The sequence below is a fragment of the Terrapene carolina genome, unplaced genomic scaffold, assembly GCF_002925995.2.
Source record: "Terrapene carolina triunguis isolate 2854851 unplaced genomic scaffold, T_m_triunguis-2.0 Scaffold674, whole genome shotgun sequence".
Taxonomy (NCBI): domain Eukaryota; kingdom Metazoa; phylum Chordata; order Testudines; family Emydidae; genus Terrapene; species Terrapene triunguis.
Genome location: NW_020665025.1, coordinates 525,773 through 538,408, shown reverse-complemented (window position 1 = coordinate 538,408; position 12,636 = coordinate 525,773). Strand labels below are relative to the sequence as shown.

The following is a 12,636-nucleotide window of genomic DNA, read 5'->3' as shown; positions in this document are numbered from 1 at the left end:
CCTCCGGGGCTCCGGCCGCCCCCCCCAGCTGGGGGGGCGGGGGGCGGCCGGAGGCTTTTTTGCCTGGGGCGGCAAAAAAGCCAGAGCCGGCCCTGGCTCCTCCACACATGCCACTCCAGCTGCGGGTGGGATTATGTGATGTGCTGGCCCTATAGACAGCAGGCAATTTCTCCCCCTACCCTCAAACTCGCTCGCGCGCCTCCCGACAACGCAGCCCTGTTCTCAGAGCGCGTCTGGCAGGCGGGTCCGTAATCACGGAGCACTTTACTCTGTGCTGTGGGCTCATGGCAGTGAAAGGCCAAAGGGTTTTGCAGTGCTGGGACCGCTGCCCTAACGCGCCAGCCATCAGCCTGAGCAAAGAATGGGGCCACCGGCTGCGGCAGTCTCAGAAGGCAGGGAGTGTGCACTGCACGTAGGGGGACATTTACCTCTGGCACCACATCCAGTCTCAAAATGGGGTTTCAGTGGGACTCCTAGGGTACTGGCTGTGACACTCCGCACCCCATACTCACCATAGGAATATGATTATGATATAATTATGATGCATCTTGTACAGATATGTCATTGCAGCCAAAGACTGAATGGCCGGGGAGGCTAATTCCCCCATCCCCTAGATCAAGGTTCCTGCAGGTCCGGGGCAGGGAGCGGGGATACTTCACTGAGGCTGCTGGAAACAGAGACCCTGTGGTTCTCACTGGCCCCCAGGGCTCAGTGGCTGACGCAGCCTGTGCTGTTTAGTTTCCTGGCACGGCTCCTCCCTGAGGCCTGGGCTGGCAGCTGTGGACGGGACCCGCCGGGACACGGCTGTCCCGATAGCGTGCTGCTGCTCTCTGGTCCCCTGAGGAAAGCCGGGGTCTAGGCTGGCCATAGTGAATCAGCGCTGGGCCAGACCCAGGTGTATTTGTTTCCTGGCACGGCCCTGGCGTGTTTCCAGCGTCAGCACCTCCCACCCAGAGCGGCTGCTCTGTCCTCCCGGGCTCAGCAGGCTGGAAACTTAACCCTCTGCCTGCAGCTCCTGGTATAAACCAGGGGAACCTCCCCCCTCCTCCACAGGGAGCGCGGCTGAGCGGGGGGCAGGTTTGGCCAGGCCGGCTTCATCACACTGCTCCCTCTGTGGGAGCCAGGCACTGCCAGGACCAGGGACCCTGCCCGAGCTGGCTACTTCAGGCACCCGCAGCCCTGGGCTGGCTCATTTTGGGGGGGCTGTAGCAGGAAGGCTCCCTGGAAGTCAGTCTCAGCCTCCTCGCCAGGAACTCTCCCTCCTGGCCTGCTCACTGTAACATCCTAGCTGTGTGGGGCTGGGGCTGGGCTCGCCTGCCCAGGCCTGCTGAGAGGACAAAGGGAGGGCCTAGAGGACTCCCCTGTAGCTCCAGGGGAGCTGCCCAGGGCTTAGGAGCCAAGGGAGCATGGTTCTAATCCCAGCTTCCCACATGGGAGCATTCATTAGTGATTGTGTTTATAGGAGACACTTTCATCCTGTCCCATCGGGAGGCCGGGAGTTGGTTCTTTCCTCTAGCATGGGGGCTTCTGCTGCAAAACTCTTCCCCATGGAGCCATCTAGTGAGGATTCAAACCCCCTGTGATGTTGCAGTCTATATAATTTTATAAAAATATGCTAATGAGTGAATATAATGTAACTGGAATATGCTTCATGCAAGAGGTCTCTTGTAAGGTATCATTACAAAGCTTATAACCTACTGAGTGCGATCATCCTATTAGTATAAATGTACCACTCTTGTATCTGAACCTAGAAATATAAAATAGAACTCTAAGGGCCTATTGTAATTATGCAAAGTGTGGGCCATTAATGGTGGTTTGGAATCTTGATGACTCCCATTAACCAGGACCATTGTCTGCAGATGGCTGCGTTTTACCTGTGAGTCTTCCCGTATACCTGTGTGCTGGCAAGTGGGTAATGAAGTCTTGCAGTGACGTGTGATCATGTCACCTGAACTGGAATCCATCTTTAACCTGGTGCTTTTCCAGTGAGGGGGGGTGGAAACCCAGAGGGACAAAGGGTTCCCGCCTTATGCAAAAGATATATAAAGGGGTGGAAGAGAACAGAGAGGGAGAGAAGCCATCATGAAGAATCCCCTAGCTACCACCTGAGCTGGAACAAGAGCTGTACCAGGGGAAAGAATTGTGCCCAGGCCTGGAAGGTGTCCAGTCTGAGGAAAAAACTTACTGAAGCATCTCCGAGGGTGAGATTATCTGTATTCAGTTTGATTAGACATAGATTTGCGCATTTTATTTTATTTTGCTTGGTGACTTACTTTGTTCTGTCTGTTACTACTTGGAACCACTTAAATCCCACTTTCTGTATTTAATAAAATCACTTTTTACTTATTAATTAACCCAGAGCAAGTATTAATACCTGGGGGAGCAAACAGCTGTGCCTATCTCTCTATCAGTGTTATAGAGGGCGAACAATTTATGAGTTTACCCTGCATAAGCTTTATATAGGGTAAAACGGATTTATCTGGGTTTAGACCCCATTGGGAGTTGGGCATCTGAGTGTTAGAGACAAGCACACTTCTGTTAGCTGCTTTCAGGTAAACCTGCAGCTTTGGGGCAAGTAATTCAGACCCTGGGTCTGTGTCTGAAGCCAGACGGGAGTGTCTGGCTCAGCAAGACAGGGCGCTGGAGTCCCAAGCTGGCAGGGAAGGCAGGGGTAGAAGTAGTCTTGGCACATCGGGTGGCAGCTCCCGGGGGGGTTTCTGTGTTCCAACCCGTCACACCCCCAATCTGGCTTAGCTACAGCAGCTGCTTTGACCACTAGGCAGCATGCTCCGTGCTAACAGAGCTCGCTCTCTAGAAGCCTTGGAGGGGAAAGGTTGGTCAGCTCCCGCAGCAGCTATTCTAGAGCCAGATCTATTTCGAGGGAAGAATCCCTGCGCTGGCCTCGCACACTCAACCGACATCCACTGATAGCACAGAGTTCCCTGCAGAACATGCATTAATTCTGGCTCTGCCAGGGTGGGGTCTCAGGCCTGGCTCATGTGGAATTTGACTGGGCTAAAGAGAATGATAGCGTCTGGGTGCTAAATGTTAATCCCCTGCACAAGTCTGTCCTGCGTACCCGCCCCTGCCTGGTTCAAAGGGAGAACAACAGCACAAAGACACCATGATGAGCTGGCTAGTGGCTGTGTGCACCACTGCCCTGTTCTAGTTGGAGTCAGGTCTGCTCTCCTGTGTGTCATAAGCCCTATACTGCGCAGCTGTTAACGCAGAAGGAGCTGCGTTCCGTGCCCAGTGTTGAAGTTCTGAGCAATCATGCTGGGCAGCACAGGAATGTAGTAAGAGGGCCAGGCTGGTGCTGGGGCAGAAGCCCTGCTGTTGTCACCACAGTATGATTCAGCAGGGAGCGTGCTGGGGCAGCACTGAATTAAGGTCCCAGTGTGGTGGTGAGGGGCTGCATAGGGCAGGAAGGGACATAAAACGCGTACTTGTGGCCACTAACGCTCACCGGGTATTTCTCACACGAGTTGTGGGGTTAATGCATGATCTAAAAACTTAATAGAATGAGACTGAACTCCTGTGTCCTGGCCAAATTCCATCTGGGGTAATTACAGTACTTTTTACACCTCCCTACATTGCCAGTGGATTTGCTATTTCCCCCCTCTTCCTCTCTCAAATGGTCATGTGACGTTGCTGTGTGCTGTTGAACCGCTGCTGGGTTCCGCCCCAGAGGCGGCTGCATTTCAGTGCCCCGCCCCCTCCGGGCTGGGCGAGCCCTTACCTTTGTGAGGCCCCACGTTGCTGAGGTACTCGCAGTGGTAGCACCACTGGTCGAAGGTCTCGAGGATGTGGTGGGGGTCGCCGGGGATGGCATGCGTGAGGACGTACTGGAAGGCCCGCTCCTCCCGAGAGATGCCCGTCAGGCAGTCCTGCAGCCGGCGCACCAGCACCGCCCGGTAGAAGAGCAGGAAGTAGTGCCGGTAGCGGATGATCAAGGTGACCAGGAAGGGGATGAAGGCCAGAGCAATGGCTGGGGAGACCATCTCAGCAGCAGCGCAGAGCAGAGGGTGGGTGGGAGCCCCACAGACCTAGAGACCAAAGGGCGGGTGAGGGGGCCGGAGCATGGATCCATCTGGGTGAGTGTAACCTGCTGGGCCAGGGATGTTACGTATCCTCCTCGAGCAGCTGGCCCACATCAGAGGATAACAGCCTACTACTACTACAACTACCAGCGATTTCATACCCTTCGTTTGCTGCTTGTGAGCTCACCGGGACGGGAATTGTATCTTCCTAAAGCACTGGAAAAGCTTGTGAGATCTACCATCATACAGCTGAGGCATAACCTAGCTAATGGGGGTGTGTGGGGATTTTTACGTCCCATTCCCCCCCTCCCGCCCCGCCTCCTGCGGCAGACGCAGAGCCCAGCTGCTTCGTGTCAGCGTCTGAGCAGAGCTGTCAACATGTGGAGACCGTTCACAAGGGACAATCAGCCAGAATACATTGTGGGGGCGGTTAGGTTCCCAGCCCAGGAAGAGTCTGGTTTGGCCTCGTCTGGCACTTTACACATATTACAGTAACTACTTAGTTGCTGTACTCCTCTCTTCTCCGCTCGGGATTTCAAAGCATCTCTCTGGGCGCCCGTTTGAACGCCCCAGGTCAGAGGCTCCCGTTGCATCGTCTCTGTTACAGCGGGGTCGGGAGCCACTGACGCCAGCGGTTACTGTTACCAGCCTCAGCGCCTGGCTCAGGCCCTCGCTCCGCCCTCTAGCCGCGCTGCCTCTGGCGCTGGCGAGTGGCCCCTCAGGGGGGCCAGGTCAGGCTGGGTGCTCAGCAGAGGAGCTGGCTCGCTGGCGGAAGGAAGCTCCCTGCAGCCCTACACCCAGGTCACACCGGCCCTACGGCTGTCCCTTGCTATGGGAGCTTCCCCAAAACTCGGGGCCTGGATTTCCCAGGCGTGAGGGGACAGGGAGCAGATTTCAGCCCGTGTGACCCGTCTGCAGAGGTTGCCTGGCTCTCTGCAGGAAAGGGCGAGGTGACGGCTCAGCCTGGGGTCCGCTCTCTGCTACAGTAGCGAGTGGCCCAAGTGGCCCCCCCCGGCGCGTTTGTGCGTGTCACTGAGAGCAGGAGCTCGCCGGTAGCTGTTTAAATCAACCCTGAGATTCTCCTTCACACGGATAAGACTCAGGGCCCCTCCCCCCAGCCCCCCCCCCCCCCCCGGCCCCGAGTCTGGCTTTCCATCAGGAAATCCAATTACCAGGCTCCTCAGAAGTTCCTCCAGCGTCGGAGGCCCCCCAAGGTGGTGCTGAGCTGCCCCAGCTGTCCCTGTGCCAAGCCCCACTGCAGCCTATGGTGCAGGTGTAACACCGACAGACCCCAGTCGTTGGCGGGCGGGATCAAACCTGGGACCTCTGAGCTTTGTGCATGAGCCTCTACTGCTGCATGAGCTAAAAGCCGCATCCCTTCCCCCAACACCCCTGTCTCACACCCCTCTCCTGCCCCACTTCCACCAGGGCATGAAGTGTAGCCAGAGGAAAATGCTGCCTCTTGGATTCCCCTCAGCCAGCCTCGGGCTCCCCGCCCCAGAGCTGTTCTGAGGGCCTTGCCCCAGTATCTGCTGCCGCTGTATCTTCCTGCTAGGGCTGCCCCTGTCTCCCACGTTGCCTGTAGCTAGCATGAGATGAGACGAGCGCCTACCTGTCTGTTCCTTGCCAGCCTGCAGCCAAGGGATGGTCTGCGGAGCCTTTCGGCGCTCGCCCGGGCACCGCTGGCAGTGAGAGACCAGCTGCCCTCCCTCAGCCTCGCTACCCACTCAATTATTGATCGTGTAACCCAATACACTGCAGGAGCCCAGCTCGGGTTACTGGCCCCGTCTGTGCAGGCTGCGGCGCTGCCCCTTTGCCGGGCAGCGCCACTGGGCTGAGCCCCCTGGCACTCTGCTGCGGACACCCTGGAAAGGTTCCTCTTCTCTAGGGGCACCTCGGCCATTTCCAGGGAAAGGGCACTGGGCATATGGTGCACCACTGCCTGGGGGGGGGGCAAAGAGCTGCAGGCAAAGTGCAGTCAGCAGATGTTGCTGAATGTCGATGGTCCGTCCGGTTTGCACCAGCCACTTTCCACGCTGCGGGGGCAGATCTTACTCACGGTGCTTTAGCATTTCAAAGAACTGGGCTAATTGCTGGCCAGCCCCTCAGGAGGTTGGGTATCATAATTAACACCCTAGGGTAAAGCTAGGAGCAAGGAGGGATAGCTTGGTGGTTTGAGCATTGGCCTGCTAAACCCAGGGTTGTGAGTTCAATCCTTGAGGGGGCCACTTAGGGATCTGGGGCCAAATCAGTACTTGGTCCTGCTAGTGAAGGCAGGGGACTGGACTTGATGACTTTCCAAGGTCCCTTCCAGCTTTATGAGGTAGGTATATCTCCATATATATTAAGGAGGTTAGCGGATTTGCCCAAGGTCATGAAGCCAGTGTCCTATATATCTATCTTTAGGTTTTCTACGGCAAACTTTGCCATCATATCTAAGTGCTTCCCAGGGAAATTACATCTGCTGGGCAAGGTTCCCAGTAGATCTCCTGGAGGCTTCTGCTCCTTTCTCTTCCTGGGCACGGCAGGAAATCCATAGTGAGGAGGAGGCTCTTCATGCCCAGCAGTAGCCAGATGCTGGATTCATCTCATTTCCTTGGCAAACTTATTCCGTAGCCAAATCCCTCCCCCGGCAAACGGCTTGGGCCCGACCCTCAGCTGGTGTCTCAGTGCAGTTCCACTGCTGTCACAATGGTTTACACCATGTCAGACTCTGGCCCTGTACCTCTCACTCCTGCACTCTGTGGGCTGCACTGTCCCGGAGGGCACAATTGCCTGGGCAGGCCACGACTCACAGCTGGAGATGAGTCCCGCCCTGTCGATGAGAGGGGTTGTGGGGTCTCCTAAGGAGAGTCAATCCAAAACCCCCCAGAGTCTCCCAGACAAACCTCTCTGTCTTTGATTTTCTATCTGTCCCACGGGACTAATAACAATGTGTTGCAGTGTTTCATCGATGGATCTCAAAGCACTTGACAAAGATGGAGTCACAGGCGTAGCCCCGTGTTACGGATGGGGAAACCGAGGCACGGAGAGATGGGGAAACTTGCCCCAAAGGCCTCATTGCAAACAGGAATCTGAATGATTTGTGGTATTTCCAGGGCACACATCACCCTCCCCTCTGCAAGCCGGGTGGTTATGGCGGGTCCCCTGTCACCTAGTCCCTTTTATCTTACCGTTCCACCCTGTTTTCCACAGTGAGATTTCCTATAGTCCAAGAGAGGCACTGCCTCTTTGGGACCTCAGCTGTAACCACCGAGCCCGTCCCCCCAGTGCCTGGCTACACCCCCACTACCCGCCCCCATCTCCGACAGGCACTCCCTCTTTGGGACCTCAGCTGTAACCACCGAGCCCGTCCCCCCAACCCCTGGCTGCACCCCCCCTTTACCCACTCCCATCTCTGACAGGCCCTGCCTCCTTGGGACCTCAGGCTCTGTGGTTACAGCTATCTGCCAGGCAACCCAGGATTAGGGTGACCGGATGTTTCACTCCATATTCTTTATGAAAATATGCTTACAGTATGAATATGACAGAACTGAGATATACTTTATGCCAGATGGCTCATGTGAGAGATCATTGGAAAGGTTCTGATTTACTGAATGCGATTATCCAATGTGTATGCCTGTATCATTTCTGTAGCTGAAGTTAGGAATATTGATCTGTATTTCAACTATGCTACTTTGGGGTGACGCCCACTGCTCACACTTCAGGTACAACAATGGAAAAGCCAGGCAGGGCTGATGGCCCATCAGCGAGGACAATGGACTGGGAAAAGACTTGACCTTCCTGAGGACGCTCCCTACTGCCACTGACTCATGGACGCTGTGATCCTACAGTCAGTTGGTCTTGTCACCTGATACTAAACATTACCTGGCACTTCTTGTAACTTTCCACTGGAAGGGGGGGGAGGGGTCAAGTTTGGGAAACAAAGGATTCCCGCCTTGTGTCAATCCTATTTAAGCGTGGGGAGGAAGGCAAACGGGACTCCCCCTCTCCATGGCCTGACTGCCCAAGGACTGCAAAAGCCACCTGAAAGGAAGGCAAGGGGGGAGTCCAGACTGAGACAGGGGTCTGAAAAGGAATATAACTGGAACTCTGAACCACAGAAACTTTGCAACCTGCCTAAAATAACATCTAAGGTGAGAATTTCTATTTTGTAACCTGTTTCTTAAGTATATCAAGCTTAGTTTGGGTATTTTGCTTTATTTGGTCAGTAATCTGCTTTGTTCTGCCTGTTCTCTCTTATATTCACTTCAAATTCACCTTTTGCAGTTAAACTTATTTCTTCTTTATCATATCACCCAGTTTATGTAATTTCTAACTGGGGGGGGGCAAGAAGTTGTGCATATCTCCCTCCACATTGAGGGAGGGGGCGAATTTCATAAAAGCTTTGGGTTTGTCCCCCTTAAAGGGAGTGGACAGTGTAGGGGCAAGTCCCGAAGGTGAATCTTTCCCGAGCGGATTCTGTCTCTCTCTGTGCCGCTGGGCGTAGCTGGAAGAGGCTGGTGAGCCTAACCCACCAAGGCCAGGTAAAGGGGACCCAGGCTGTCAGAATAGGCTGACTCAGGGGCACCCCAGCACATCAGGTGACATCCCAAAGGGCCCAAACCCGTCACATCCGGTATCAGGGGCTTTGTCTTATATAGGCAACCATGCCCTCCCCCGCCCCACGAAAAATTGTCCCCATTTTTCACACTTGTGTTCTGGTCCCCTTACGTAGGAGCAATCCATGTCTGAGCCCCTACACTGCTGCTAGGGGTGAGGGGAGATTGTCACACATGGGAATGCATAAAACTCCCTCCCCCCATGAAAAATGAACTGGGGCCCCCAGTGCAGCCTCTTCCCCTCAAATATGGGCAATTATTGCCCTGCTGGTCTCTCTGCAATCCCCGCAGCTTTCCTGCTTCAGCCCCCTGCCCAAACCTCACACCCTCCTGGAGGAAAACCGAACCTGGCAGCCCTGCTCCCGCTGCACACGCTGGCTCACTCACATGCTCTCTGTCGCGCACACGCCCCTGCTCATTGGCGCGGACACAGGCTCTTTCGACGAAGCGGGGGATCCTTTTTTTATCATTTCAAACTCTTATTTTTCAAACAAGACACCTCGGCCCCCAGCCGCTCGGGGTGTCATTCTCAGCCCTTTAAACCATGACTTCCCACAAGTAAATGCAGCACCCAGAGTCACAGACGAGAGGGTTTGTGTTAACGGAAAAGTAACTTTCAGCCACTATTTAATCCCTCGACAATACCACTACTACCATTAGGCAAGGAGACGGGGGTATTCCGTGGGGAAGTTTGGATGGGATGGATGAGAACAAAATGAATTTCACCCCCTAGCGCTGCCTATTCCCAGCATTAGTGAGCTTGGGGTGGGGGGATTTCCAGGTGGGGTTTCCACTTTCTGAAACTTCTGCGAGACCAGGAGGAGAGGGACAGTTGTCTGGAGCTCAGTGGTGCCTCCTTCAGGGAAGCGAAGCAAATGGTGTTTGCCCAGGTGCTGGAGTCATGAGCAGTCTTTGGTGGATGGTCTCGGGGCAGGCAGGCAGTAAGAGTGGGGTGGAGGGAATGGGGTGGTGGGGAAGGATCACATTCCAGTGGGATGACGGGGGGGAGGGGCGGGGTGAAGCCTCCACGAACTGGGTTGCTTGTTCTTATCACGGATGCTGGACGGGCTCCGCATTCCCTCGTTACCGTGCTGTGCGAACCCTACAGAAAGAGTGGTTAGAGTGTGGAATAGCTGGGCTGCGTGAGCCTAATTCCCCGCCAACGGACTGGCTCCTCAGACACCCTCCAGTGTCACAGGGTCGCCGAGCAGTTTGTAGCAGATCACAAAGTAGGGGTAGCACTGGGAGTTGTCGAAGATCACGTAGACGCCGGGCTTGTGGGCGTTGTCGCTGCAGGAGTCGTAGCGACACTTGCAGGGTTCCCTCACCGGCGGCTCGGTGTACCCGGGTCTCCCTAACACCCACTTGCCCACCAGGACCTTGGCCAGGAACATGTGGCGGCGGTCGGCGCGGTTGGCCAGAGCGAAGATGTGGGCACGGCTGGCGTAGCAGGAGAAGTAGCTGCCATGGCCGTACTGGGCGCCATGCTTTCCGGAGAGACGGGGGTTAAAGTTCGCCTGGCAGATGGGCACCACGTTGTCGGCTGAGGTCCCGTGGAAGAGGTGCCTCTCCAGGAGCCGCTTCTCCTGGGCCAAGAGTCCTCGGGACATTTGCTCCTTCTGGCTGAGGTGAGTGCAAAGGATAAACAAGGGGGTTTAGAGTCACTGCTGGTGCACCCCCAGTATCTGCTCCCCTGGCCACTGAACACCTCAACGGAGGATCCAGACACGAGCCCAATTCCCTCTACGACGCGTACGTTCTCTCTTCTTGCTGTCCTGCATCTTCCTCACTAAACAGCTCGGCATCTCCTGCCCGGTCAGGTCCTGCACCGCCTGCCTCAGGCGACTCCCCTCAGCCCCACTCCTCTCTCTGCTCAGGATTCTCCCAGCTCCCTCTCCTCTCCTGGGTCCCTCCCACCCCGCTTCCTCTCCTCCACCCCAGGCTCTGGCTGGGACGTGTCTCTTCTTCTCTCAACCTCCAACCCCATCACTCACTTGTCTCTCTCACCCCCTCGCTCATCATCGTCAGCCTCTCTACCCTCTGCCTCCTTTCCCTCGGCCTTCAGCCCTCCCCAATTCACCACAGAACGTTCCTTCGCCCCGACCTGCTCTCCAGCGGCTGGCCCGTTTCCCTTCGCCTCCAAACTCCTCAGTGCCTCTTCCTCTCATCCCGCCCTCAGTCCCCCCAATCTGCCCCCAAGACTGTTCTCAGGTGGCTCCTTCAGGCCCGGGCGAGGGGCCCCTCCTCATCCTCCTTGATGCATCTCTCCCTCCCCTGGGCATCCCATGATGCTGTGCTGTCCCGGCTCCCAGCCCCTCGGCCTTCATGCCCCTCCTCACAGCACGCCTCTTTCCTGAAGCCCTCTGAAGTCTTTCTGTCGAGCCGGATATGGTTGGAAAGGATATGCTCCAGGTCAGCCGCAAGACAACAGGGTTGGAGTCGCTGAGGAAAATTCTGAGGCCAGATGATTGTACCCCTGGGATGGGTCTCCTGAACCAACCCTTAGATACTCCTCCCTTAGGCCCACCCAGAGAAGATAACTCACCTAGTCATGCCCACAGCACCGGCGTCAATGGCTTAATGGTGGGGTTAAAGCCAGTGGCCTGGTCTGACCCCTGCCCCATCTCTCGCAGAATCCGTTCCTCTTCCTACCTGCTGTATTTTTTCCAGAGTGCATCGTTCCGGATCCTGTAAATCTTCAGCACCAGCACCATGTCCTCTGGGACAGACGCGTGGAAGAGCTCACAGATCTTGCGGTACACCGCTTCCGACGAGGCCACCTCTGCATGAAGGAAGGCCTGGCCACAGGGCGGCTGGGGAACCCAGGCGGCTGGGTATGGGCCACAGTACCCGTCTGTGGGTCTCTCCCCAGGGATGATGGATGTGGAAGGATGGAAGAGTCCCCAAGAGTCCCTAGGGACTGTCCTAAGGAGATAAGGAGATGGGAGATGCTGGCCAGTCAGAACGTAGCTCGGATCCCTCCAGCCATGGAACTGCCCAGGGAGTCACTTACCGCAGATACCGTGCCATGCAGCTCAGGGAGCGGTAGGCAGGTCGGCGCTGGATCTGGATGGGTTGGACAGATCCCTGGCCTTCAGTGCTCCACTGAGGGGGTCTCAGATCCAGGGTGTAGAGCCTGCCTTGGAGCCAAAGGGTGGGTTCCCGGGAGCCCCTCTCCAAGGCTGCGAGGAGGTCGCGGGGGACAGGCTGAGCAGAGAGCGGAAGGAGAATCGAGCCCTTAGCATGACTGAAAGAGGAAGACCCTTACACGCATTGCTCCTTGCCACAGGACCCAGTCCTGCCCTGGAGGAACTGTCCAGTCCTGGGAAACCAGTCTCCAGCTTCATCCAACCCTGGGCCGGCCATCTCATCTCCCCGGGATGCGCCAGCCCTACTTTGGAGAGCTCCCCCTCGCCCCCCTTTGGGATCCCCCCTCCCCCCTTCACCTCCTGGTAACGCTGCCACGTGTCTCTGTGCTTCCAGTACACCTGCCACCTGGTGTGGAAGCGAGGATTCTGCTTCCAGTCCGAGGTGCTGGCCAGCCGCCTCACTCCGATAATCACGTCCGAATAGCCCATCTCCATGGTGTCCAGGTCCAGGATCCCAAACAATTGGTTCCTAAGAGGGGAAAATAATGTCACCTGTCGGCCCTAGGGGGCCCTTTTCGGGGAGGGGTCGGGACCGGGGTTCCCCAAAACACCTCCAGGGGGGGAAATCTGAGGCACTCCCAGTACGCGGCTCCTTCCGCTTTTCCCTAGCGCCTCTGACTGGGAGACGCTGGGGAACCTGCCTAGCCAGCACTCCTGCCCCGGCCGGGATGGGAGCAGCTGGGAGATCGCTCCCCAGAGCCTGGTGCAGGCCCCCGTGGGGACAGACGGGGCGGGAGCGTTCCCATCCTGTACCTGGCCGAGAACCGCACGAGGCCGTTTGTAGCGTCGCTGTACAGCTTCTCCAAGTGACGCTGAGACGAGTCGCTCAGACTCTGCCACTCCACC

At 56.4% G+C, this 12,636-nt stretch overlaps 1 protein-coding gene across 1 annotated transcript in view; it reads right to left on the bottom strand.

Annotated features, from left to right (window-relative positions):
- Nucleotides 1-9,816: 9,816 nt before the first annotated feature.
- The window catches only part of LOC113408036 (protein mono-ADP-ribosyltransferase TIPARP-like), a 6,458-nt gene continuing 3,638 nt past the window's right edge, over nt 9,817-12,636 (bottom strand). Inside the window, exons 2-5 of the mRNA XM_026659761.1 lie at nt 12,544-12,623; nt 12,037-12,259; nt 11,294-11,640; nt 9,817-10,264 (exon numbers count right to left, since the gene is read on the bottom strand). Of these exons, the coding sequence (XP_026515546.1) occupies nt 9,817-10,264; nt 11,294-11,640; nt 12,037-12,259; nt 12,544-12,623 (1,098 nt within the window). The remainder of the gene's footprint in view (nt 10,265-11,293; nt 11,641-12,036; nt 12,260-12,543; nt 12,624-12,636) is intronic.